The following is a 26737-nucleotide window of genomic DNA, read 5'->3' as shown; positions in this document are numbered from 1 at the left end:
TGTCACAGAATATTTTGTGATTACATGCACAATTCATATGGACTAATCTTATTTTTCACATATTACTTCACTCTTGAATCTCAAGATGTGTAAAGATGAGTGGTATGTTGTTCATTTGTACCTCTCCTTAGTGTAGCATTGATGTGTAGGTGTTTCTAATTATATGACTCCTAGATTACAGATTCTAACCACCCCGTTGATAGGAAAAACCTTTTCAGTAAAAAATTGAATAAGGCAAAGCAGTAATTATGGGAGAAGCAGTAGGAATATGTGTGTTGCGTGACAAAATATACAACGAGCAAATGTTCAGAATCTTATCTTCTTAACAACGCAACACCTCTAACTACTCAGAAAAATATTTTGCCATTCAACTTTATTATTTGTATGTTTTGGTATCGAATGTCACCCAAAATATAGAATACCTGGCAACATTTTGGATGTAAAGGGTGACGCCTATGGGAAGAAATAGAATCTTTCTTACGCATTTCATGCATTTCCATTCTCTTGCATAGTAGTATTCTTCCATACAAAGTTACAGGGCATCTATCAGTAGACAGAACATTTTATTGTAATTATATATAGCCTAGACATGCCATATCTCTAGGGGGCACCCTCAGAGTCCTCATGCTTTATAGGTGCAGCACAATGTATGAGATCCAAGAGGGTAATTTCACATAACTTATTTGAGTAGGGGGTACTTAGCATACAAACATTGATAACACATATCTATAGTTTGCCATAATAAAGAGAAGTTGGAGCATGTGTCAACTGTTTTCAACTTATTCACTTATCTATAAGTATGCCCAACCCTAAGACGCTGGCATATAAGAGGTCTCGTGAAAGTAGTCATATATGCTGAGTGTATGCACATTCGTATTTATATTCAATTTGGGTATATATTTACTACATATTATGCTATCTTTTGCACCCACCCCCCCCCCCAGAGGTTAGGGGATAATATTACCGACATACAAACCAGTGAGTTATACATAAGTGAGTTATACATATGACGCTAAATTTGCTCTAGGACATTTTACAAATCGTTGTAGCTGCTAAAATACAATGATGACAAAATAAATTGCATGTCTTTTTAATTTGCTTTAATCTTAGTCTAAAATCTTCACTTTTGATAAAAAGAGCATGGGTTTTCCAAGTACCTTTAAACTATACTATATGCTTAAACAGCAATTCCTTCATAAAGTGTACAAATGCCTTAAAGAGGCTCTGTCACCAGATTTTGCAACCCCTATCTGCTATTGCAGCAGATAGGCGCTGCAATGTAGATTACAGTAACGTTTTTATTTAAAAAAAACGAGCATTTTTGGCCAAGTTATGACCATTTTTGTAATTATGCAAATGAGGCTTGCAAAAGTCCAAGTGGGCGTGTATTAGGTGCGTACATCGGGGCGTTTTTAATACTTTCACTAGCTGGGCGCTCTGAAGAGAAGTAACATCCACTCCTCTTCAGAACGCCCAGCTTCTGGCAGTGCAGATCTGTGACGTCACTCACAGGTCCTGCATCGTGACGGCCACATCGGCACCAGAGGCTACAGTTGATTCTGCAGCAGCATCAGCGTTTGCAGGTAAGTCGATGTAGCTACTTACCTGCAAATGCTGATGCTGCTGCAGAATCAACTGTAGCCTCTGGTGCCGACACGATGCAGGACCTGTGAGTGACGTCACAGATCTGCACTGCCAGAAGCTGGGCGTTCTGAAGAGAAGTGGATGATACTTCTCATCAGAACGCCCAGCTAGTAAAAGTAGTAAACACGCCCAGATGTACGCACATAATACACGCCCAGTTGTACTTTTACTTTTCAACACGCCCAGTTGTACTTTTGCAAGCCTCATTTGCATAACTACAAAAATGGTCATAACTTGGCCAAAAATGCTCGTTTTTTAAAAATAAAAACGTTACTGTAATCTACATTGCAGCGCCTATCTGCTGCAATAGCAGATAGGGGTTGCAAAATCTGGTGACAGAGCCTCTTTAAAGTCTAAAATTAAAATAACATCGCTAAAAATCTAGTTGGCCTGTCCTCCCAAATACTTTATTCAGCTGTTGTTGATGTTTTCATTTGTCTTTGGGAAAGTCGGGTGAAAACAATATAGGCCTCCATTTAAGCTCATAGCCTTTTCATCCAAGACCCGAATGGCAAATGTGTCCAGTTACGCCTCATCACATCCCTTCTAAAGCTGATTGGGCTCTGTTAGCACTGCGATAGGGTAATATACTCAGTGTATACGTCGGGAAGTGCTTTGAAAGTATGCCCTGAGCGTAGTGGGAGCAAATTGGGTTTGACATACTAGGGGTTAAAAACAATGGCAACACCCACGTAATCAGAGCGCCATAATGGTACGGTACAGGTCCTCTTAAGTACTCCAGGTCCTTATGGGGTTAACCAGATCAATATAACAGTAAAACTGAGGGGACATGATGTGAAAATGTTTCTAGAATAAACCACAGAGGCAGATTTACTAATGCTGTCTAATATTTAGACCAGGCAGTCAGAAGAGGCACCAAATTTATCACAATGGCGCACGATGTATGATAAATTTGGTGCTCCTTCTTACCACCTCTCGTTTGGCTTATTTTACAACAGTATTTTTAATCAAAATATTTGCATATTTTACGCTAAGCCACGCCCCTTTTCTAGACACTTTTTCAAATATCTGTTCTTTTTGGCACAAATCAATAATAAATTTGTCTAAATTGATTTTCGCCCAAAAATCGAAAAAAAAAAACAACAACTTAGGCCAGGATTCTGGTGCAGCAACAATAGTAATTCTTCCCCAATATGTAGTGTTCCCAACAACTTCAAAGGGGCAGGCAGTGGCCTTTCAAAAATCTGATATTATGCGATGTTCTCTCTTATACCAGTGGTTATTTGTACACATTTTACAATATCATCTTCAATAAGCCGCAGACATGGCTCTATAAATACTAAATCTTCTGGGATTGTCTAGATGGCAGCCCCCTGGCTACACTTGGACAGCACTAATGTATGACATAGTAATATAAGTAACCAGGCAGCTATATTTGATCTATCCTCTATCAATATATCAATGTATCGGCAATTCAGAAATCAGCATCTAAAAAAAATCATTACTAAGATATTACAATTAAACTTAAAAAACCTCAAAAAAGTTCAAATAAAAAAATGTACAGACTGTAATAGCAAAATGCAACATTATAAAAACCCACAAAGACTTGCCTTCATTGAGCAATGAATGAAATGAATAAGATTTGGAAGTAAGACATACTCATAGGGGGGAATGTATCAACTTTAGTACTCCAGTTTTCTGGCATAGAAAAGTCGCCATTTGCTGATTTTTTTTTTCTTTATGCTAAAGGGATTTTTCCAGAATCATTAATTATCACCTGTCTGCAGGAGAGGTGATAATTGTCTGACTGCTGGGACCCCCACAATCCTGAGAAGTTCCTCTGCACTGCACCCCCGGCAATAAGGAGGTGCTTGAATGGGGCAGCGATCGAGCCTGCGCCCACCACTCCATTCAATGTCTATGAGAATGGCGGAAAGAGTTGAGCGCTGTACTCGGCTGTTTCCGTCCTTCCTATAGACTTTGAATGGAGCGGCAGCACGCATGTTTGACCGCCACTCCATTTAATGGCGGTCGAACATTGAAGCAGTACAGAGGTTTTGGGACCTCAGTGATCAGACAATTTTCACTTATCCTGTGGATAGGCGATAATTAAGGATTCTGGGAAAACCAGTTTAAGGCTATGTTCACACGGGGTATTTTGCCGAGTTTTTTGACGCGGAAACCGCGTCGCAAAACTCGGCAAAAACGGCCCGAGAACGCCTCCCATTGATTTCAATGGGAGGCGTCGGCGTCTTTTTCCCGCGAGCAGTAAAACTGCCTCGTGGGAAAAAGAAGCGACATGCCCTATCTTCGGGCGCTTCTGCCTCTAACCTCCCATTGACTTCAATGGGAGGCAGAGAAAGCGTATTTCGCGCTTTTATGCCCGCGGGCGAAAAACGGCGCGAAAATCGCCGCGAAAATCGGCGTGCAGGGAGAGGAAAATCTGCCTCAAAGTTCCAAACGGAATTTTGAGGCAGATATTCCTCCCCCAAAATACTCCGTGTGAACATAGCCTAAGACTGGAACATAAAACGCCAGTCTTAATAAATCTATCCCGCCCCACTGTGTACTATTTATTGGGAATCAGTGTTTCCCTTTGAAATCTGTGGCAAGTCCGCTGTGATATCGGCAACGTCTGAATTACCTGTCAAATATGCAAATTTGCAGCGGAAAAATTCTGCCACGTGTGAACATGGCCTAAGTGTAATACACCAAACCTACAAGGAGGACAAACATAAACCCCCTCTTCCACTTGTTCATAATATAATCACAGTGATGATCAGAAGGAAGCAAGGAGGAAAGGCACATATAGGCCCGATATGTGGGCATTGGTAATGACTCATCATTGATAAAAATAACCTAAAAAGGAGTCAATATACCACTAGTTGCTATAAAACTTATACATTTTATTGTGTACAAATACATAAAAGCTATTACATAAAACAGTTACAGAGATGATAGCGACCACAGTGTGTGAAGATGGAAACCAGACAGCAGAAGTCTGAAATGATAATATGCATGTAATACATATATGGCAAGAAACGAGGATATGGATGTAAATATACAAAATGTATATGAGTTTTACTTGAAATACTGATAGGGGAGTCACTTATGTGATAACCCAGGTAAAGCTCACAAACGTATGTTGGTAGCACGTCAGGCCATCACCCACCAAACACAAGGTATGGTAGGTGAAGTGGCTGGGCAATGCCAGTCACATGCCAGTCACATGAATACAGAGGTACAAAATACAACATATCCTGAATACCAAATAACAGTCTTACCCATAGCACAGTGTCCGGCTGTCTGGTGTCTCGCCCCAGTCTGGGGTGTCATTTTAGTCATTCAAAAGAAAACTTTCGGCCTAGTTCACACTGAGTTTTTTTGCAGGCAGAAAAATCTGCCTCAAAATTCCTTGTGGAACCGCGGGAAGAAAGAGAATGTCGCTTTTTTTCTTGTGAGCATTTTTTTCCGCTCAAGGGAAAAAAAACGCCACTGCCTATCATTGAAATCAATGGGAGGCGATTTCAGACTTTTCTTGGTGACGTGGTTTCCGTGTCAAAAACTGCATTAAAAAACGGTGAAAAAGTGTGAACAGGCTTTATTGTTTATCTTACAGGCCTTATCCGTTCTGGTACTTTGATGACTTCACAGGTGCACAACTTGTACAGTACAGGTTGCCGAGTTCTTTCTTGCAACAAGCCGTGCACCTGTGTGATCATCACATGACCATGGACAGATTTTGAAATAATGAAAGTTCCTATTGAATGACACCAAGCAAAGATCTTGAAAATTGAGAGGGATTGATACAGAAAGTATATAAGAAAATGGTACAACTTTTCTTTATACAAAAAATAAGATTTATTATCTAAAAAACACAGAATAATCCTTTAAGTAAATCAATTGTGAAGAAGAAGTAGGGAGAGCAGCCGGGGTGCTCAATATTTCAAAATGATCTTGGGATACATAAAACTTATTTGCTATGAAATGAATAGAAAAAAAAAATGCTAGGAAAAGTGGAATAGTCCTGTACCCAATGGACACCATTTATTGCGCTACCATATGCAATGTTCCCATAGTAAGCTAGAACTGGAAATAGGTGACTGATCAGGTAAGTTACGTACAGCCATGTCTGGAATACATACCTTATACATTTTCTATAACCCAAAAGACCACATATATTACCATATGCAATGCTCGGGTAAGGCTGGAACCAGTAGGACTGCACCGACTGACAATGGATGTACCGCCATCACTGGAGTGAGGTTTTCAAAACATGGTATATGTTTTTTATATATATACTTATATATATATACAGGAAAAATATATATATCATGTAACTGATGTACCCCAAACTAATCCCACATGAATTTAGTGCCGATTCTCTGTGACAATATAGTAAACACTACTCCACCTGCACAATGGAAATCCACAGTAAGGGATTCGCAGATAAAGCAGGACTTTTGTGAGAAACTTCCGATATCAGATGTTAGATTGTTTTGTTACACACCTGTACTTCTCTCTCTAGCTTACAGATATGGGTCATACAGTAATACAATCATTTAAAGAGACACAACAGCATTTAAAACATGAAATCATAATTGTAATAATATGAATACAATATCACACTAAGCTTTATACAGCAGAGAAGTCACGTTACTCTTGCTTTATAGTAGTAAGTAGACATCAATATAGACAATGAAGATTTTGACTCACCCTATACTTCAATACCATAGGCAGATGAAATAGGACATACACAGGGTAAAATCAGTATAAATTCATCTACAAGGAGGTCTATCGGGTGGAGCCATTATAACGTTCACTGTGTATACTATATTCTATATACATAATAGTAGATATGTCCGCTCATATAAAGTGATAGACAGAGACTATAATGTGATGAATTACTCTTCTAACATTCCTGACATTCAACTCATAAACTAATACTTGCCCCCTAACGTACCTATTACCTATGTCTATTAATATTTAAAGTAAAAAAAATAACAGAATGGACACCAACTTGAACCTTTTCAGGGCTATAATCCAAATCCACACCTTAGGCAACAGATATTATATTTAGGCATTACTAGGCCTATAACAACTATCACAATGTAGTAAGCATGAGCGTCTGCCTTACTGAACACCTCACACAGGTTAGTGATGTTCTTCATATTATTGATACCGACTGCCAAAGGTGAAATGTTCTTCATATTGATTACATGCTGCTGTAGATATACAGATGTAGCAGAGCTGAGTTGTCCTTTAACTCTTTGGGACTGCATTGTTTAAACTCTCGGGCATAATCTAAATGGTTTACATGCAGTCCTATGTAAATCACAGATAACTCATGATTATATCAGATATGTACGTAACAACCAACTACCTGTGCTTCTCGAATATAATATCATTATGGATATAGAAACATACCTTTGTATACATATAAACATGGACATTGTGGTTGTGATGCGTTATGATACATATGTGAATATATATATATATATATATATATATATATATATATATATATATACACATATATATACATATATACCAATGCATTTAATCCGTTACATTGCATAGAGCTCCTTGTGTTGCATACAATATTACCTGGTTTTATGTCTAAATAGAAAAAGATGGTAAGAAATCCGCAATCCCCTATTGATACCATACAGTAATAATAAATAATAAGTTCTGAGATGCCGGGTGGTATAACGGGGGCATGCAGCTGTGTCTTCTTACCTGGGCTGATCACGCTATGCATTCTGTGCTGTGCCAGGAGCTTGTCACGACCAGATACCCCATCTGAGGAAAAACATGATTCACTCTCATAAATTGTCTGCAGCATATTCCAGTCACTGTGTGTAGTTCAGACACATGAAAGCTTCATCACTCTTCTGCATGGAAGCGACCCCTCAGCAGTGTTAACTCCTCCACAGGGGGAGGAGGCGACACTCATCCACTTTGACAATTATGCCATTTTCATACACATATTTACTGCGCTAACTACCCTTATAGATGTTGCTGCTGCAAGGAGCTGCCAACGCCAAGTACTGTAGATACCTAGTATGAAAGCCTCTGCCAGTCCTGAGAGCAGGTGCAACAGGAGACTCGAGCCTCAGGGTTTTTCTCTGTCTCAGCAATGAAAGACAGCATGAAATAAGAGGATGAAAGCGTGAAAATAAAGCTGCGGATGGATAAATATGTCCGCTATACTGTGAGAGGAACAATGAGACAGCCAGCAGCACCCTAAGGAAGTGCGAGCCCTGTCCTGTATCTCTGCCTTTTCCTCCCTGCATGTGCTTCCTCTCTCTCACCCTCTCGCTCTCTGCCTGGCTCTACAGTAAAGTTGGCTAAAGCTGGTGAGAACTCATTTGCATGTGAATCAACAACAGCGTGGCCTACAAGGTCCAAAAATAGAACAATGGCCAGCCCGAGCCAAAAATAGGTCAAGCAGGGCCCAGTGATCGGAGCCTACATTAATGTATTTAAAAATATCCCAGCAAACACAGCTGTCCGGTCCCTGTCTTAGGAGGAACAGTCATTTCTCTAAGGTTCAGGGTAATCATTAACCTTTTACAAGCAAATAGTCCTTCTAGTCAAACCAGAACAGCGCATACTAACCTAGTATATATCTATATATAGTTCTATATAATATATATATAGCTCCTGGGCCGCAATGCAAGCCTCCAAGTATTGGTCTGTTTATAGGACTGCTGTCTAATGTGGCAGGCGGCTGGTAGTAACAGATATGAAGACCGTCAACAATGGCGTAGATATCAGGTTATAGTCACACCCGAATTCTGAAACATAAGAGGTCCCAAAAAATCCCTCTCGCACATAAGAAGGCAGCTGTGATATAAAAGAACGAGGTATCAAGAAAATTGGGGAAAATTGACAAACATTTTCAATATGTTGTATTTAACACCTTGTTTATCGCAGTGGCCGAATGTTACATACTGTAGATGTTAATGGAATTGTTAAAACTCCTATTTGTACAATGTATTTAAATAAACGTTTGTCTTTTATAGCGTAATGCGTGTTTTCAAACAGCCCCTCTTAGGCTATGTTCACATCTGCGTCAGAGCTCCATTCCGTCATTTAGTCGGAGCTTTCCGTCGAAACAGAGCCCTGACGGACACAAGCTGAAACCACAGGTTTCCGTTTCCATCACCATTGAATTCAATGGTGACGAATCCAGTGCCAATGGTTTCAGTTTGTCTCTGTTGTGCAAGGGTTCCGTAGTTTTGACCGGATGAATAGCATAACCTACGGAGATGTGAACGAAGCCTTATCCGTGATGTTCAATTTGCATTTTTCTGATTAACCTTAATTGTATATATATATCAGTCACACCTGGGCCCTGCAGTCTGTGGGGCCTAAAGACACCTCTGCTATATAAGAAGACTCCAGTGTAAAATGGTAGGTGGTACATGGTAGGTGGGGGGCCCTATTACAGATTTTACATGGGGGCTCAGAGGGTTCATGTTACGCCACTGTTTGTAGTGTTTCATCTTTGAATGAATAAGTCCTAGATGGAATCTGCAACCAAATACACAAGGGCAGATTTACTACCGTGGCTTCGATTGTTTTTTTCGTATTTTGTACCGAATGTGATGCATTTTTGCCACGCGATGTCGCGTTTTGTTTAAGATATATTTATTACAAGAATGCGTTGAAAAGAACAGATGTTTGCGACTCATTAGGGCACGATCACACGTGGCGTAATTGCTGTGGAATTCAGCTGCAGACAGTCCGCAATGAAAATCCGCAGCAAACAGTCTGTCCATTGGTTTCCACACCTTTTTAGTTATCTTCGTGCAGACGTTGCAGACAACTCCGCTGTGGACCATAGGGTGCGGTGCGGAATATGGTGTCTGCAGCATACACTGGCTGTTGCGGACTTGATGCGTACTTGTGGCGTAATTTCTCCATTGACTTCAATGGAGTTGCAAAATTACGCAATGAAATCCACAGATGTTATGTGTGTTGCGTTGCGGATTGCTTTCACGAACAGGATATTTCATCATTCTGGCTGAACCTATGTGTTTCGAGGTCTATAGCCAGACTGAGCTGGAATGTTTTAAAAGACAGCAGGAAGTACTCTTCACCTGAATCCGCAACGACTAATCCACAGCAAATTACTTCACATTTTAGGCAAAGACGCAACGGAATCTGCAACGCAGATTATGTGCGGCATTGATGCGGACAGTGTCTGCAGAATTCCGCCACGTCTAAACATGCCCTTAGACATTGATAAAAAGTGTTTAGATAAGGGGTCATTGCTTACTGGAAATACTGCTAATGCCTGTCGCATTGTCTTGAAGCATTGTCTTTGTATGTCAGCAAGCGGTAAGGAGGTAAGGCTGGCTTAACATTCGTTTTGCTTCATTTTTGTGCATCTATCATTGTGTCTTTAATGGCATGTTTTTTTAACAGGTTTTTAGTGCCAGCAGTTGTGACATTAAAGTCTATAATAAAATATCAAATGCACTACACACAACTGCGTTTTGGTTTGTGGACTTTGTTAGGCAATTTTGTGGTCAGTGGTGTTTTTTTCCAAATGCAGCATGCTCTGGGTATGGTGTTTAAGGTTTTTGCCATCGACTTATCTATAGAACATCAAAAACACCAGAAAAATAGCATGTACAAAATGACACCAAATGAAAAACAGCACTAAACATGTTAGATTTTAATAATTAGACGCAGGTTAAACTGCCAGAAAAATTCTGTGCGAAGGAACCCTTAGGGCATGACCAAACGTAGCGGAATTGCTCTGGAAATCCGCAGCGTACCCGTTTCTCCATTGCCTTCCACAGCTTTTTAGTTGTGTTCGTTTACACGTTGCGGACAATTCCGCTGTGGAGCATAGGCTGCGGTGCGGAATTTGGTGTCCGCAGCATACACTGACTGTTGCGGATGTGTAGCGGACTTGTTGCGGACTCATTGTGGAATTTCTCCATTGACTTCAATGGAGAGTCAAAATTCCGCAATGAAGTCCGCAGATGTTATGTAGATGTTATGTGTGCTGCGGAGCATATTGGTTTTACTAACATGACATTTCTTCACTCTGGCTGGACCTATGTATTTCTAGGTCTACAGCCAGACTGAGGAAGTCAATGGGGCTCCCGTAATTACGGGTGACTACGTGTGTGCACCCATAATTACGGGTGACTACGTGTGTGCACCCATAACTACGGGTGACTACGTGTGTGCACCCGTAATTACGGGAGCGTTGCTAGGCGACGTCAGTAAATAGTCACTGTCCAGGGTGCTGAAAGAGTTAAGCGATTGGCAGTAACTGTTTCTGCACCCTGGACAGTGACTTCCGATCACAAGATACATCAACCTGTAAAAAAAAGTTCCTACTTACTGAAAACTCCCTGCTTCTTCCTCCAGTCCGGCATCCCAGGATGACGTTTCAGTCCAAGTGACGGCTGCAGCCAATCACAGGCTGCAGCGGTCTCATGGACTGCCGCGTCATCCAGGGAGGTCGGGCTGGATGCCGAAAGAGGGACGCGTCACCCAAGACAACGTCTGGGCATGCCCTTAGGCTGGGTTACCACGTAGCGTAAACGCTGCAGAATTTCCGCAATGGAATTCTATGCGGAAATTCCGCAGCATTTACAGATGCAGTAAAGTGAATGAGAATCTCATGCCCAAGCTGCGAAAAAAAAAAACGCACAAAAGTCATGCGGAAAGTGTTCTGCTGGGCATTTTTCAGTTCCGCAGCATGTCAATTTATGCTGCATATTCTGTGTGGAGATGCTGCGTGTTTGGACCATAGACTTCAATGGGGAGCAGAATTTCCTCAACAGATTTATGTTTTTGCATTTTTTTCAGAGGAAACGCAGTAAAATCCGCTGGAAATCCGCAGGTACACATATACTTTGCTATTACCAATGTTTAACACTAAATCCGTAGGTAAAATCTGCACCTACCCTGCGTTTATGCAGCATTTTCTGCTGGTAAAACCAAACAGTAGCTACCCCAGAAAACGCTGTGGATTTTATATTTTCCACAGCGATTTTTCCGTTGCGGAAATTCTGCATCGTTTACGTTACGTGGGAACCCAGCCTTAGGGCACGTTCAGAAAGGGCGGATATCCGGCACGGACAGGCCACAGTGGAAATCCACAGCAGACTTTTTTATCTTTGATTTCTATTGCTATTCAGGTAACTTAGTGGAGACGTTGCGGAAAATAACAGTGCGGAAATTAGCTTGCGGTGCAGAATTTACATTCCGTAGCATGCATAGTCTATTACAGAGAATCAACGAATTTTCACTGGGGATTTCAGCCTTTGTATTGCATAGACTGAAACCTGCGGTAAGGTCATTGCAAAGTCCGCCACGTCTGAATAAACTGTCAAATATGCAAATATTTGCTGCAGATTTTTTGCGTAATTGCCTGAACGTGCCCTTAGGGCATGGCTAGACGTGGCGTGTTTCTGCCGCCACTGTCGGCATCAATGCCGCACATAATCTGCGTTGCAGATTCTGTTGCGGCTTTGCCTAAAATGGGCAGGAAATTAATGCGGACTAGCCGTTGCATATTCAAGAGAAGAGTACTTCCCTTCTCTCTATCAGTGCAGGATAAAGAGAAGGGGCAGCCCTTTCCCTAGTAAAAGTAAAAGAAATTCATACTTACCTGGTCGTTGTCTTGGTGACGCGTCCCTCTTTCGACATCCAGTCCGACCTCTCTGGATGACGCGGCAGTCCATGTGACCGCTGCAGCCTGTGATTGGCCTGTGATTGGCTGCAGCCGTCACTTGGACTGAAACGTCATCCCGGGAGGCCGGACTGGAGGAAGAAGCAGGGAGTTCTGGGTAAGTATGAACGTCTATTTTTTTTACACATTCATCTATATTGTGATCGGTAGTCACTGTCCAGGGTGCTGAAACAGTTACTGCCGATCACTTAACTCTTTCAGCACCCTGGACAGTGACTATCTCCTGACGTCGCCTAGCAACGCTCCCGTAATTATGGGTGCACACACGTAGTCACCCATAATTACGGGGGCCCCATAGACTTCTATGGGCCTGCCCGTGCCGTAATTACGGCCCGTGATTACGGGCGTTTTTACGTTCGTGTGCATGGGGCCTCAGTCTGGCTATAGACCTAGAAATACATAGGTCCAGCCAGAATGAATTAATATCCTGTTCGAAAAAAACAATACGCAACGCAACACACATAACATCTGCGGATTTCATTGCGGAATTTTGAATCTCCATTGAAGTCAATGGAGAAATTCCGCAATGAGTCCGCAACAAGTCCGCTACACGTCCACAACAGCCAGTGTATGCTGCGGACATGAAATTCCGCACCGCAGCCTATGGTCCGCAAAGAGAGTTTTCCACCACGTCAACACGAACCTAACTGAAAAGGTGTGCAAACCAATGGAGAATATGTCCGCTGCGGATTACTGCAGCGGACTGTCCGCAGCGGAATTCCAGAGCAATTCCGCCACGTCTGGCCATTGCCTTAGGCCACGCTCATACATACAGTTTTGATTTCGTTTTTGGTGCAGTTATTGGCTCAGGTTATTTTTAACCAAACACAGGAGTGGACACAAAAGAAAAGAGATCCATCAGTCTTTTCTTTATACCTTTCCTTCCTGTTGGATCCGCTTTTGGCTTTAGCTAAAAAGTCTGACCCAAAAACTGCACCAAAAACTGCATTAACGGGATGTGTTTGATTTTGGCCTCATGGTGCAATTTGGTGCAGTTTTTGATGTGTTTTGTTTAGCCAAAACCAAGAGTAACACCTAAAGAGTAGTAACGTATAAAGGAAACACATATATTATATATAAAATCCTAGCTTTGCTTGGAAAAAAAAAACATCAAAAACTGCACTGTATGAACAAGGCTCTATACTTCTTTTTTCTGGAGCCAGTTTTGGCTATAAAAAGCACATTCAGAAAGTCTGCACCAAATTGCACAGTGTGACCGAGATTTTTAGGCAACAGTGTGGAATTATTATCAGCCATTAGATAATAATTAGAGAATTGATATTTCCAACATACTATTGTAGGTTCACCTGAACTTAAAAACAAGGATCGACGAGGGAAGGATAAAACAAATACAAAATTATTTTCCTAAAAGAGGGATAAAACCCTATAGTAATTCCCAGTTTGAAGTCTGCAAGAATGGAGCCCCCAAACAACACAAGTCTGTCAGCAAGTCACATTACAAATTATGGGCTGTGTGCATAAACCATGGATGCAATGCTCTTCTCCCCCACACAAATTGCATGCTAAGTAAGTGACAAAAAACCTATGGTTAGAACATGTCATCATCTTGTCTCGTCACTCACAAGCAGTCACCTCTAATAAGGTACCGGTTAGAGTAAAACCAATAGGAGCAGAAAGTGCAGTGCAGACCTCTACTTGGCCTCGTATAAAATCCTGTACAGTTTATGCTAATGTTATATTTATTCTCTCTAGTAATTAGATGACATGAAAATGACTCATGCTTGTTTATTGCAAAGATCTTTCAATCTTTTATGGCATTATAGCAGAAGCGTGACAACCCTGTCAATATGTGGGAAAAATAAAACACGCTAAAAACAAGTTTATTCTTTTATACAAATGCAGAATTTAAAGGGGTCATACCCACCTAGGGCCAGGATAAGGAGTAGGCGAATGTAGGTTCCTAGGGCGCCAACTTGCCACAGTGTGATGACCGCTTCCATCAGTGATAGAGGCTCTCGTTGGTATAGTAAGACCTGAGAGCAATGAGAATGGTTGGCAATTAAGTTACCACTCCCGCTCCTCTTCTGCTCCGGGCGCCGCTGCCTCACTCAGGGTCCTGTCGCCAGCCAATATCAGGACACTACGTTCTGACGATGGACAGCATCAGGACCCAGAATGGCTGTGACGGCTGAAGCACACTATAGGCAGGACCCAGTGCAGTGGAGACGGGTCCCGGAGCGGAAGAGGAGAAGTGAGTCAATGGTTGTTTATTTTATTTATTTTTTGTCTGGTCTGAGGTCTGAATGTTGGGGCACTGTCTGGCACTTTCAAAAGGAGGCACCTTGCACTGTTTGTGGTACTATCTACAGGGAGCACAGTCACTTTCTACTGGGGGCACTGTGTGGCATTATTTACAGATGTCACTGTGGCACTATCTACATTGGGGCACTGTGTGTGGAACTGTGTACAGCCGACACTGTGTGAAACTTTTTACAGGCGACACAGGGTGTGGCTTTGTCTACAGGGTGCACATCTTGTGGCAGATTCTGTAGCGGGCACAGCATGTGCGTGTGGTGCTTTATTTGTATGGGGCCAGCGTGTGCGTGTGGGACTGTATTTGTAATGGGCACAGCGTATACGTGTGACAATTTGTTTGTAATGTGCACAGAGTGTGCATGTGGTGCTTTATTTTCATGGGACATATCCTATGGCACTATTGTAGGGGGCACAGTGTGTGGGACTGTTTTTATGGGGAACTGTGTTGTAACACAATGGTATTCAGGGGCACAGTGTGTGACACAATTGTATTCAGAGGGCACAGTGTATGACCTGATTCTATTCTGGGGACAAAGTGTGTGAAATGGGGGAACAGCGTGGCACAAGATTGTATTCATGGGGTACAGTGTGCTGGGAGCACAATTTGCTTAATTTGCCGAAGGGAACAGAGTACCTTGTCCTGGCCCTGCCCCCAGCAATATGCTGATAACATGTGTCCACCTGCTGGGACCCTCAGCAATTAGCTGCAATCTGTTGGGGAATCTGCAGTAAATGTTTAATTCCACTACCGTACCACCACAGGAGAAATGAAGCATTACATAGTGCCAATGGGAGACAACATATGCCTGGCCATCATCCTCCCATTCCTAAAAAAATTTCTCTTCCAATAAAGAAAATAAATATGAATTGTCTTGCAATCAACCCTCCAGTGCCAAGAGGCAGCCATCTTTCTCTCTGGGTCACCAGTGTCTAAAACTGTTGGTACTTATCAATTTTCACCACCAGCTCTTCACTACTTCAGAGGTTGACATGGAGTTCCAGCTGTGTCACGCTCCCCTGGGGCAGTCACATACAATGCCAGTAAAAGATGATTCATGACGAAGTCTGAATGACTCCCTAAAGAATAATTACTAATTCTATACTAATATGAACACATCAGCATTTACTGTAAAAATTATAAAACTTACTGTCACAATAACCTGCACAAGCTCCTCCAGCTTCAAAAGCATCGCGGGCTCGTCATTTTTTAATTATAGCCACTGGCCCCCTTTTTTTACAGACTGTGTGTAGATTTATTGACAGAGAGCAACCTTGCTTGGACCAACCACCTACTGACTTCTAATGCCCAAGATCACACTTAGGCCAGATTCACACGAGCGTGTGCTTTTTGCGCATGCAAAAAACACTGCGTTTTGCCTGCGCAAAAGGCACTTAACAGCTCCATGTGGCATCAGCATATGATGCGCAGCTGCGTGCCATCATTATGACACTCCGTTTGGATGTTTGTAAACAGAAAAGCATGTGGTGCTTTTCTGTTTACATTCATCCTTTTCACTGCTGTTGCGCGAATCACGCTTGTCCCACGGAAGTGCTTCCGTGTGGCATGCGTGATGCGCGAAAAACGGCCAAAGAACGGACATGTTGTGACCTTTTCGCAGTGGACTCACGCTGCGGAAAAATCACACAACTGTCTGCACGGCCCCATAGACTAATATAGGTCCGTGCGACGCGCGTAAAAATCACGCGCGTTGCACGGACATATATCCCGTTTGTCTGAAAAAGCCCTAAACAGGAGGATGATAATGATAATAATAATTTATTTAGCACCAACATATTCCGCAGCACTTTACAACTTAGAGGGAACATTGTACAGACAAAATCAGACGGTTCATGGTGACAAAACTAATGAACAAATCAAATAAGAGGAGTGAGAACCGTGCTCGCAAGAGCTTACAATCTATGAGGAAATAGGGGGGGACACAAAAAGTGCTTGTTTTTTTTCTTTTACAATGGTCCAGCCGTCTTTTCTACATATAGGGTACACATAAAGCTGCATGAGTCGGTCACCAGCCAGTATCTGTGTATGACAGACATGAAAGGCATTAGGGTGCAGGATCTATAAGCCTAATCAGGGGCGTAGCTAGGGGGGGCAGGCGGGGCATGTGCCCCGGGCGCAACCCGGAGGATAGGGAAGGGGGGCGCCGAAGAGCAGCTGATCGCTGCTGACAGGCGTCCCGTATGTCGGACACCTGCAGCAGCTTAGGAAGAGCCAGGACATTACGGCGTTCTGACTGGGGTCTGTGACGGCCAGGGAGTGGACCAGTCCAGTCACCTGACCTCACGTCGGTGACATGAGGTCAGATGACTCAGGTCAGGGGACAGGTCCACTCCCGTGCTGCAGCCTTCCAGCATCTGCCTCTACTCTGTGCTCTGCACACACGCCGAGAAGCAGAGAGGAAGCTCCGCCCACACACAGCCCGTCCTGACCTGTCAGCAAGGAGACATGGTGAGTGTGTGTGTAGTGTGTAATGTGTGTCTCTATGTTTGTATGTGTATATGTTACAGTGTGTGTGTGTGTGTGTCTGTCTGTCTATCTGTCTGTCTGTGTCTGTGTCTGTGTCTGTGTCTCTGCATGTGTTTGTCTCTTACATCTACTACATTATCTGTACTCAGAGAGTTATCTCTGTGTTATCTGTGGTGTTACATAGAACTGCAGGGAACATCTACTACATTATCTGTACTGTGTGCTAACTTACAATCTCAGCTCTGCTACACAGTACAGATAATGTAGTAGATGTTACCTGCAGTCCTATGTAACACCACAGATAACACAGTGATATCTCTCTGAGTACAGATAATGTAGTAGTGTTACCTGCAGTCCTACGTAACACCACAGATAACACAGTAATAACTCTCTAAATACAGATAGTAGTGTTACCTGCAGTCCTATGTAACACCACAGATAGCACAGTGATAACTCTCTAAATACAGATAGTAGTGTTACCTGCAGTCCTATGTAACACCACAGATAGCACAGTGATAACTCTGATTACAGATAATGTAGTAGCTGTTGCCTGCAATCCTATGTAACACCACAGATAACACATTGTGCTAAATTACAATCTCAACTCTGCTGCAATGTGTTATCTGTGGTATTACATAGGACTGCAGGCAACAGCTACTACATTATCTGTACTCAGAGAGTTATCACTGTGTTCTCTGTGGTGTTACATAGGACTGCAGGCAACAGCTACTACATTATCAGTACTCAGAGAGTTATCACTGTGTTATCTGTGGTGTTACATAGGACTGCAGGTAACACTACTATCTGTATTTAGAGAGTTATCTCTGTGTTATCTGTGGTGTTACATAGGACTGCAGGTAACATCTGCTACATTATCTGTACTCAGAGAGTTATCACTGTGTTATCTGTGGTGTTACATAGGACTGCAGGTAGCATCTACATTATCTGTACTCAGAGAGTTATCACTGTGTTATCTGTGGTGTTGCATAGGACTGCAGGTAACATCTACATTATCTGTGCTGTGTACATATGTGCCTGTGTGTGTATATATGGGTCTGTTTGTAAATGTGTCTTTGTGCTTGTATATTTGTGCCTTTTATGTATTTGTATATGTTCCTGTCTGTGTATTTATCTGCCGGTGTGTGCGTATATGTGTTTGTACGTCTATATATTTACCTGTATGTATATATTCCAGAATGTGTGTATGTATATTTGCCTGTATGTCTAAATATCTGTCTTTATGTATGTACAGTATATATGTTCCAGCGTGTCCATATATGTGGTTCATTTTTGGTTTGTGTAGGGGGCGGCAATAGAGAGTCCTGCACAGGGCGGCATCCAAGTTAAGGCCGGCCCTGGCTGTCACCAACCCTAGTCAGAAGAAACTCCGCCGCTGCCTGCGCCGCATGACCTCCTCGGCTTCTCCGATAAGTCACACCAGGCAGAGCGGAGAGTGGTAGAGGTAGGCTACCGCTCACCAGTCTGTTCACAGTGTGGCGCTAAGTACAAGGGGGGGAAATGTGGCACTATTTACAAGGGGGGGAGTGTGGAGCTATTTACAAAGGGGCAGCGGTATGTGTGTGGCACTATTTGCAAGGGGGGCTGTGTGGCCCTATTTGCAAGGGGGGCTGTGAGGCACTATTTACAAGGGGGGCTGTGTGGAACTATTTACAAGGGGGGCTGTGTGGCACTATTTACAAGGCGGGCTGTGTGGCACTATTTACAAGGGGGGCTGTGTGTGGCACTATCTACTAGGGGCTGTGTGTGGCACTATCTACTAGGGGCTGTGTGTGGCACTATCTACAGGGGGCTGTGTGTGGCACTATCTACAAGAGAGGGGCTGTGTGGCGCTATCTACAGGGGGCTGTGTGTGGCACTATCTACTAGGGGCTGTGTGTGGCACTATCTACAGGGGGCTGTGTGTGGCACTATCTACAAGAGAGGGGCTGTGTGGCGCTATCTACAGGGGGCTGTGTGTGGCTTCTTTAATATATTTTCTTTTAATTTATTTTTATGTTAATTACATTATATAATTATATCGCTTGTAAAGTGTAAAAATGCTTTTATACGCAAGTTACATTAAAAAATTTGTGAACAAAAAATTACATCTCATTGATTGGTAGGGAAAGAAAACATGGCGACGGGGAAGGAGATGTCGGGAAATAAGTTGGGGGGGGGGCGCCAATCTGAATCTTTGCCCCGGGTGCAGGAGAACCTAGTTACGCCTCTGAGCCTAATACACTGCTGTATATAGTAAATCTATCAGAACTACATGATTTTGCAATTATATGATTGTCACATTATCATGAAATTGTCGTTCTCTTATGTGGCTTGTTGCTATTGAAACTTCTGCAAACTCTACAACTGCTTTTATAGAGAACGTTATCTTCATACTGCATGTGAGAAACTGCAATTATAGTCAACTGCGGAAAGTTACGGCTAACCTGCCACATAGCTGCAAATGATCGGTCAAGTCCTGGAAAACACGGATGTTCAGCAAAATGTGGCCTCAAGTGGAACCCTTTTCCCATTACAATAAATTCCAACCTACAACTGCCAAATGAGCATGTGATTTTGCGAGATCACGCTGTAAAAGACAGCAAGCGTGATCTCGAGTAAGTGACACACATTAACGTTACCGTAACGTCAGGAGTGTTTAATAGACATCGCGCCCTGGCTGGACGCGTTGTCTATTTACTCTGAAGACACTTCAGTAACGTTAATGTGTGAGTAAGTGACAGTACACGCTGTGCTGAGTACATGAATGGAGAGAAGTGTATGACGCTTATTGGTCAGCGTCATACACTTCTCTCCACAATGCCCACTTGGTCAAAAGTAAAAACACACCCAGTTGGGCATTAAGAAAGTCATTAGCATAAATCTAAAATAGGTCATAACTTGGTGAAAATTTATAGTTTTTCTAAATAAAAAAAACAACTGCTGTTACCTACATTACAGCGCCAATCAGATTATGTAGGAGATAGGTCACTTAGAATCTGGTGACAGAGCCTCTTCAAAAAGTAAAAATTATTATTATTTTCATTTTCATTAGCAGAGTCCAAAATCTGACATCGAATCAAATCCATTCTCCCATTTGATGTACAACCCAGTAAATGGCCGAGGCATTGATAAATTTATGAAAACCGTTTTTGGGTGAAGTATAAGTAAAATAGGACTGTGGCCTGTTTGTGACAAATTTTATTTCAGGGTTTTCTGAGATATAAGATTGATGACAAATGCAGAGGATGTGTGATCAGTAAGGTCAGACCACCAGGACCAGCACCAATAACAAGAATAAAGGGGCTACCAAACACAGTGGCTCTATTGCAGTTTAACCAGACATAGCACTGCTCTTCTCCACTCAAATTGGACTGAGCTGCCATACTAAGCAAAAACCCCATGAAGGGAAACGGGATAAGCCATCAATGTTAGGGCATGTTCAGACATGGTGGAATTGCTGTTGAATCTGCAGCAGCAATTTTTTCCATTGGTTCATATACCTTCTTAGGTAACTTTGTTCAGACGTTGCGGAAAATAACAGTGTGGAATTTAGGCTGCAGTGCAGATTTTTTACTCCGCAGCATGCACAGTCTGTTGCGGAGAAGCAGCAGAATTCCACTTCAGATTTCAGCCCTTGCAAAGGCTGAAATCTGAGGCAAGTTGCGTAATTGCCGCCAATTTGCAGCAATATTTGCAGTGGAAAAATTCGGCCACGTCTGAACATGCTCTTATATCTTGAAAAATCCCTTTAACTCTCTAGCTGTCACTGTGTGCAGGGAAGCAGGGGATGTGGAGCTCTCGATCACAAAAATGGAGCTTCAACCTCTCTGAAAATATATAATGACATTAATCTGCACAGAATTTTTAAGCAGGAGACAGTGAGCAGCATCTCATAGAAATACACTGGACTCTGAACACACAGATAATATAGACAGACAGTCAGTCTGAGTCAGGGGAATTTTATAACTGCAGCTAATCATTGCACTTCTAGTCCCTTAGATATGGTAGAAATGCTCAGCAGCAGTATATGTATGGAGGACATATAGAGAAACAAGGAGGGTGGCGCTGTGTGGGGAGGGAGGGGTCTAAGAGCTGCCAGGAGGGATTTGATTGGTGATAATGTAATCCTGTAGTTTACAGGAAGTCAGCCACACAGGAGAGACTGACATCCTGTCTACACATGAGAGCATGGTCTATTCTGGTGGTCAGACTGAGATCACATGACAAAACAGCCCATAATGAAAGAGTTCAAAATGTATAGATGCAACTGAGCAGCATAGAAACAAATGACACTTCTAGAATATTGCTGATGAGTAAGGAGAAAAAAAGGTTCAAGCTGCAGAGGCGACAAGGCTTCTTTACAGTGAGAACTGTGAATCTATGGAATAGCCTACCGCAGGAGCTGGTCGCAGCAGGGACAGTAGATGGCTTTAAAAAAGGGTTAGATAATTTCCTAGAACAAAAAAATATTAGCTCCTATGTGTAGAATTTTTTTTTTCCCTTTTCCCGTCCCTTGGTTGAACTTGATGGACATGTGTCTTTTTTCAGCCGTACTAACTATGTAACTATGTAACACACACTATTTACGGACGTAATTCGGGCATTTTAGCCCCGAATTACGTCCGAAAATACGGCTCAAAAGCGTCGGCAAACATCTGCCCATTCATTTGAATGGGCCTTACGATGTTCTGTGCCGACGGTTATTTTTTTTACACGGCGCGTAAAAAAGATGCCCGCGTCAAAGAAGTGCATGTCACTTCTTCAGACGTAAATGGAGCCGTTTTCCATGGACTCCATGGAAAAACAGCTCCAATTACGTCCGTAATGGACACAGCGAAAGACGCCTACACATGCCATTACGTCTGAAATTACGGTGCTGTTTTCTCCTGAAAACAGCACCGTCATTTCAGCCTTAATGGACGCTGCCGTGTGAACATACCCTTAGGATGATATGTGCAAAAAATAAAAAAAATTGCTGAAATGCTTCTTTAACATCAGGGGGTTCACACGTCCCGATCAAAATACTTTTTTCACCGTTAAAAAGGTTACATTTTGCTGAAATTTTACCAAAAACTGCCGCAAAATGACACGGTTTTCTTGTGGTTCAATGCAAGAACATATTTTGACCACGTCGTGTAAACCCTACAAATGGGTAGAACAGGTGTAGTCAGTCAGTTTCTGTCCTTCTTCTAAGTGAAGTAAAGGGAAATGACTTTTTACTAAAAGCTTTAAATAACCTGTATGATAAAAGTAGAAGAGGAACCATCGTAGGTTGTAAAATTGACAAAGTTACAAATGTCATGCAGCAAAAGATTTGGTAGTTGACAAGTTTGTTTTCTTGTTCACAAGTACCACTAATAAATAGTTTCAGAGATTAAAGGGGTTGTCCGATTTCAGCAAAGTAATGTTACTTTTTTGTATAATTAAAAGTTATACATTTTTCCAATTGAACCTTCTGTATTAATTCCTCACGGTTTTCGGGATCTCTGCTGGTTGTTATTCAGTGGGAACATTCATTGTTACCCATGTAAAGTACATGCTCCTGTCCAGCACCTCATCATTTATAACATACAGCCGCCAAATAGCGGAGTCCACTCTGAGGCCCCTTGATAAGAAGTTAGAATCCCTTTATACTCACTTTCTTCACTAACCCCATCTCTCAGAATTGTTCTTCTGAGACTAAACCCTATCACTCCAGCATAGGTCACACATCTGCCACCATAATGTTCTTTGTTCCTGCAGATACTGGCTCGATGTCCAGCTCATTCAGCATTAGTTTTTAACCGACAAGGTGTCTTTTAATTATGTTTATGGGACTGTTTGCATTATTTATTGTATATGTACCAATCAATTGGTGTTTTACATTTTTTAATATGAGGATTTCTGTTCATAGTGTTTTCATACTTGAGAATAAAGTACTACTCTACTCTATTATTTATCTTACCCACATTGTACTTGCATCTGGTTGACCCACACAACAACAAAACAAGAACTTATGTCTTGTGTCATTCACCCCATCTCCTCTTAGATTGTAAGCACTAGGGTGACTAGGCCTTTTCTCCTTTTGTTTGATTATTACCAGTCTATGCTTTTGTTGTATCTCTTTTTGTCTGTTACGTTACCCTGTAAATATGTTTGGTACCATATAAATAAAGAATAATTATAAAAATAGGGGCATTTACAATATAGAGCATGGCAGCATAGGGAAGTCCAACTTCTAGCTACTGCCCTACTAATCCATCAGCAGAATGAAGGCTGCTGTTTGTGGTGGTCTGTAGTCAATCTATTGCACTTCAAACATACTGTTGTGCATTCTTAAATGCTTTGCTTTATTACGACAAGCCCTGTCCACAGGGGTGTAGCTAGGGTGAAGATGGCACGATGTGCGCCCTCGGTGAAGAATAATGGGGGGGGGCACCAACAAGCCACTCTGCCTTGACCAGTAGATACAGGGCTAACACAGTGAACTGAATCTTTGCCCAAGGTAAAGAAAAGCTTAGCTATGACTCTGCCTGTCCATACACCCTATTTGGGCACATGGGTATCACAGACAGGGGTCCCAAGCTCAGGCCCTCTTCAATTAGCCAAAGCCACTGCAAAGAGATGCTCCTGCTCCGGAGTACTCAGTGCCACCATGTATACCATAGTTTCCTATTCATTTGAATGGACGCCACATTTCTTTTGCAGTGAGAGAAGCTTCTGCTGCCCAACCCAGGACATTCAACTTATCACCAGCACGGCCTCAATTAACCCCTTAGTGACCAGCCCATTTTAGGCCCTAATGACCAAGCTATTTTATTCGTTTTTCTATAGTCGCATTCAAAGAGCTATAACCTATTTATTTTTTCGTCTACATAGCTGTATGAGGACTTGTTTTTTGCGGGATTAGTTGTGCTTTTTAATAGCACAATTTTTGGGTACATATAATTTTTATATTAACTTTTATTAACCTTTTTGGGGGGGATTATAAAAAAAAACTGAAATTCCGCCATTGTTCTATGCGTTTTTAAATTGACGCCGTTCACTGTGCGACGTAAATAACATGTTACCCTTGAAAGGTTTAAAACTAAATAAAGCTCCGGGTCCAGACGGACTCCCAAATGAGTATTTTAAAATATTTGAAGAAATACTTACTCCATTCATGACGAATACATATAATGAGTTGGTAGCCAAACAATCTCCTCCCTCAGAAATGTTACAGGCGATGCTGATAACTCTCCCTAAACCTGGAAAAACGGCGGATAGACCAGAGAATTTCCGTCCAATCTCGCTATTGAATAGCGACATTAAAATCTTCTCAAAATTATTAGCTATGCGAATAAATGAGTGCCTACCTTCCTTGATCTCACTGGATCAAGTAGGATTTGTGAAAGGTTGTCAGGCCAGAGATGGCACCAGAAGGATGTTAGACTAGATCCAGATTGCATATGACTCGTTAGAACCCACGGTAGTTCTCTCTTTGGACGCGGAAAAAGCTTTCGACCGAGTACATTGGCGTTTCTTAGAAGCGGTATTAGACAAATTTGGCTTTCACTCTTTTATTAAAAGAGCGGTCCTTTCCCTGTATACATCCCCTTCAGCTCTGGTATACACATCTGGGTTTTTGTCCAAAACGTTTCTCATAAGCAATGGAACTCGCCAAGGGGTCCTCTCTCCCCCCTAATTTTTGATTTGTGTATGGAACCATTCGCGGAAATGATTAGAACATCTTCACTTATTTCAGGAATTATAGTAGGGGGAAGGGAACATAAAATTGGTCTTTACGCTGATGATGTGGTATTAATTTGTAAATCGCCCATGTCTTCCTTGGCGGAAATAACTAGGATTATAGCGTGTTACTCTGAAATGTCATATTACAAACTGAACGTAGCAAAATCCCTGATAATGCCCATTCATATTCCTCCAATAATGAAACCACTTCTCTCTAGCTTTAATTTCATATGTGCGAACGAGGGGCTAACATATCTGGGTATAATGTTGACTCCTCACCCATCTATGGTTATGAATAAAAACTACATGACGCTCATATCTCAAATAACGAAAGATTGCAATAGATTGGATAAATTTCAACTATCTTGGATGGCCAGAATTAATATAGTAAAAATTTTAATATTGCCCAAATACCTATACTACTGCAGGACGTTACCCTATTTAATATCGACCTCATTATTGTCCAGATTACAAACAGTAATTATGAGATTCATTTGGAACAATAAGAGAGCAAGAGTAGCTAAGCATTTACTGTTTCAGAGAGGGAAATATGGAGGTTTGGGCGTTCCAAACTTAAAAGCCTACAATGTAGCGGCTATAATGGATCAGATGAAGCCAAGTTGGTTTTCCAATGAGCAACCATTATGGTCTCAAATAGAGGACGCAATGTTCCCTAAGTTCTTAATGAAACATTTTATGATGGCTGTATATCTGGGAGCTAAAGCTCCACCCATGCCTTTGCGATCAATGGCAGATTCTCTTCAGGTGTGGAGTAAATATGTATGTAATGAAAAATGGATTCAAGTGCCAAAAACTAAAATCCCAACCCAAGTTCTCGCATTACTTCTTCCTCATATTTTGTTTACCCCTTGGGTGGAAGCTGGGATTGAATGGATATCGGACTTTTACGAAGGGGATACGTTCAAATCTTTCGAATATATTTCAAAAACCCATAATATTTCCTCTAGTCTTTTCTTTCAGTATCTTCAAATCAGACATCTCATGCAGTCAGTAAAAATCCAACCGATAACAGATAGTTTTAACTCCTTTCACAGGTTTATGTGGGCGGAGTCAGGAGTGGTAAAAGGGATGACATGTAGTTATGATCTTATTATTCAGATGGGGAAAACAGGGAAGGCAGCATATATGACAAAATGGGAAGGAGAACTGGGGACTTCCTACTCTATTGAGCAGTGGATTAAAGCGTCTTGTTGGTCGTCTAAATTATCCAAATGTGTGAATCACACAGAATTAATGAAAAAATCCATCTTAGATGGTATCTTACTCCAACTAGGGTAGCACACAGTACCCAAGGGGCCTCTAGATTGTGCTGGAGAGGATGCGGAATCATGGGTTCTTTAATACACATGTGGTGGTCGTGCCCTAATATAGCTCCAATCTGGTTGGACACATTTAACTTAATTTCAGAAATATTAGAATTCCGGGTTGAGAGTAACCCCTCTCTAGCTATTTTAGATATCACATTAGAAGACGTCTCACCAGACAAGAGAGTAGTTATTCATCATATTTTAATTGCTACTAGACTAACCATAGCTCGGACATGGAAGTCTCCAGAGTCTCCGAATATTAGAGAAGTTATTCAAAGGGTGAATATGCAATGTCATTATGAAATGACATTATTATCACAAGCTCACATACAGCAACGTACTAAACAGCTGTGGGATAAGTGGTTACAATCTAAATATTTCAAGTAATGTATAAGGTTGGATCAAACCAGGGGCAAGTTTTAATGGAGGCATTGTTAACTTGGGGTTGCGTGTTTGCATTATAGAGAGTAAGACAGATCTCGAAATGTTTAGAGATCTTCCCATTTATGTTTCTTGTATTTGTGTTGGAAAAATCAAATAAAAATCTACTGAATTAAATAACATGTTACCTTTATTCTATGGGTCGGTACGATTACGATGATACCA

General features: G+C 41.8%; 1 protein-coding gene across 2 annotated transcripts in view; it reads right to left on the bottom strand.

The window, feature by feature from the left end:
- Positions 1-26737, bottom strand: part of HDAC9 (histone deacetylase 9) — a 407399-nt gene that overhangs the window by 146323 nt on the left and 234339 nt on the right. Inside the window, exon 4 of one of the 2 annotated variants that reach the window (XM_075827302.1) lies at positions 7345-7407. The exons of the other annotated variant lie outside the window; for it this stretch is intronic. Within the exon in view, the coding sequence (XP_075683417.1) occupies positions 7345-7407 (63 nt within the window). The remainder of the gene's footprint in view (positions 1-7344; positions 7408-26737) is intronic. 2 annotated transcript variants of the gene reach the window in all.

The sequence above is a fragment of the Rhinoderma darwinii genome, chromosome 5 (genome assembly GCF_050947455.1).
Source record: "Rhinoderma darwinii isolate aRhiDar2 chromosome 5, aRhiDar2.hap1, whole genome shotgun sequence".
NCBI lineage: Eukaryota > Metazoa > Chordata > Amphibia > Anura > Rhinodermatidae > Rhinoderma > Rhinoderma darwinii.
The sequence above is the reverse complement of the archived record's forward strand: the minus strand, read 5'-3'. Positions and strand labels throughout refer to the sequence as shown.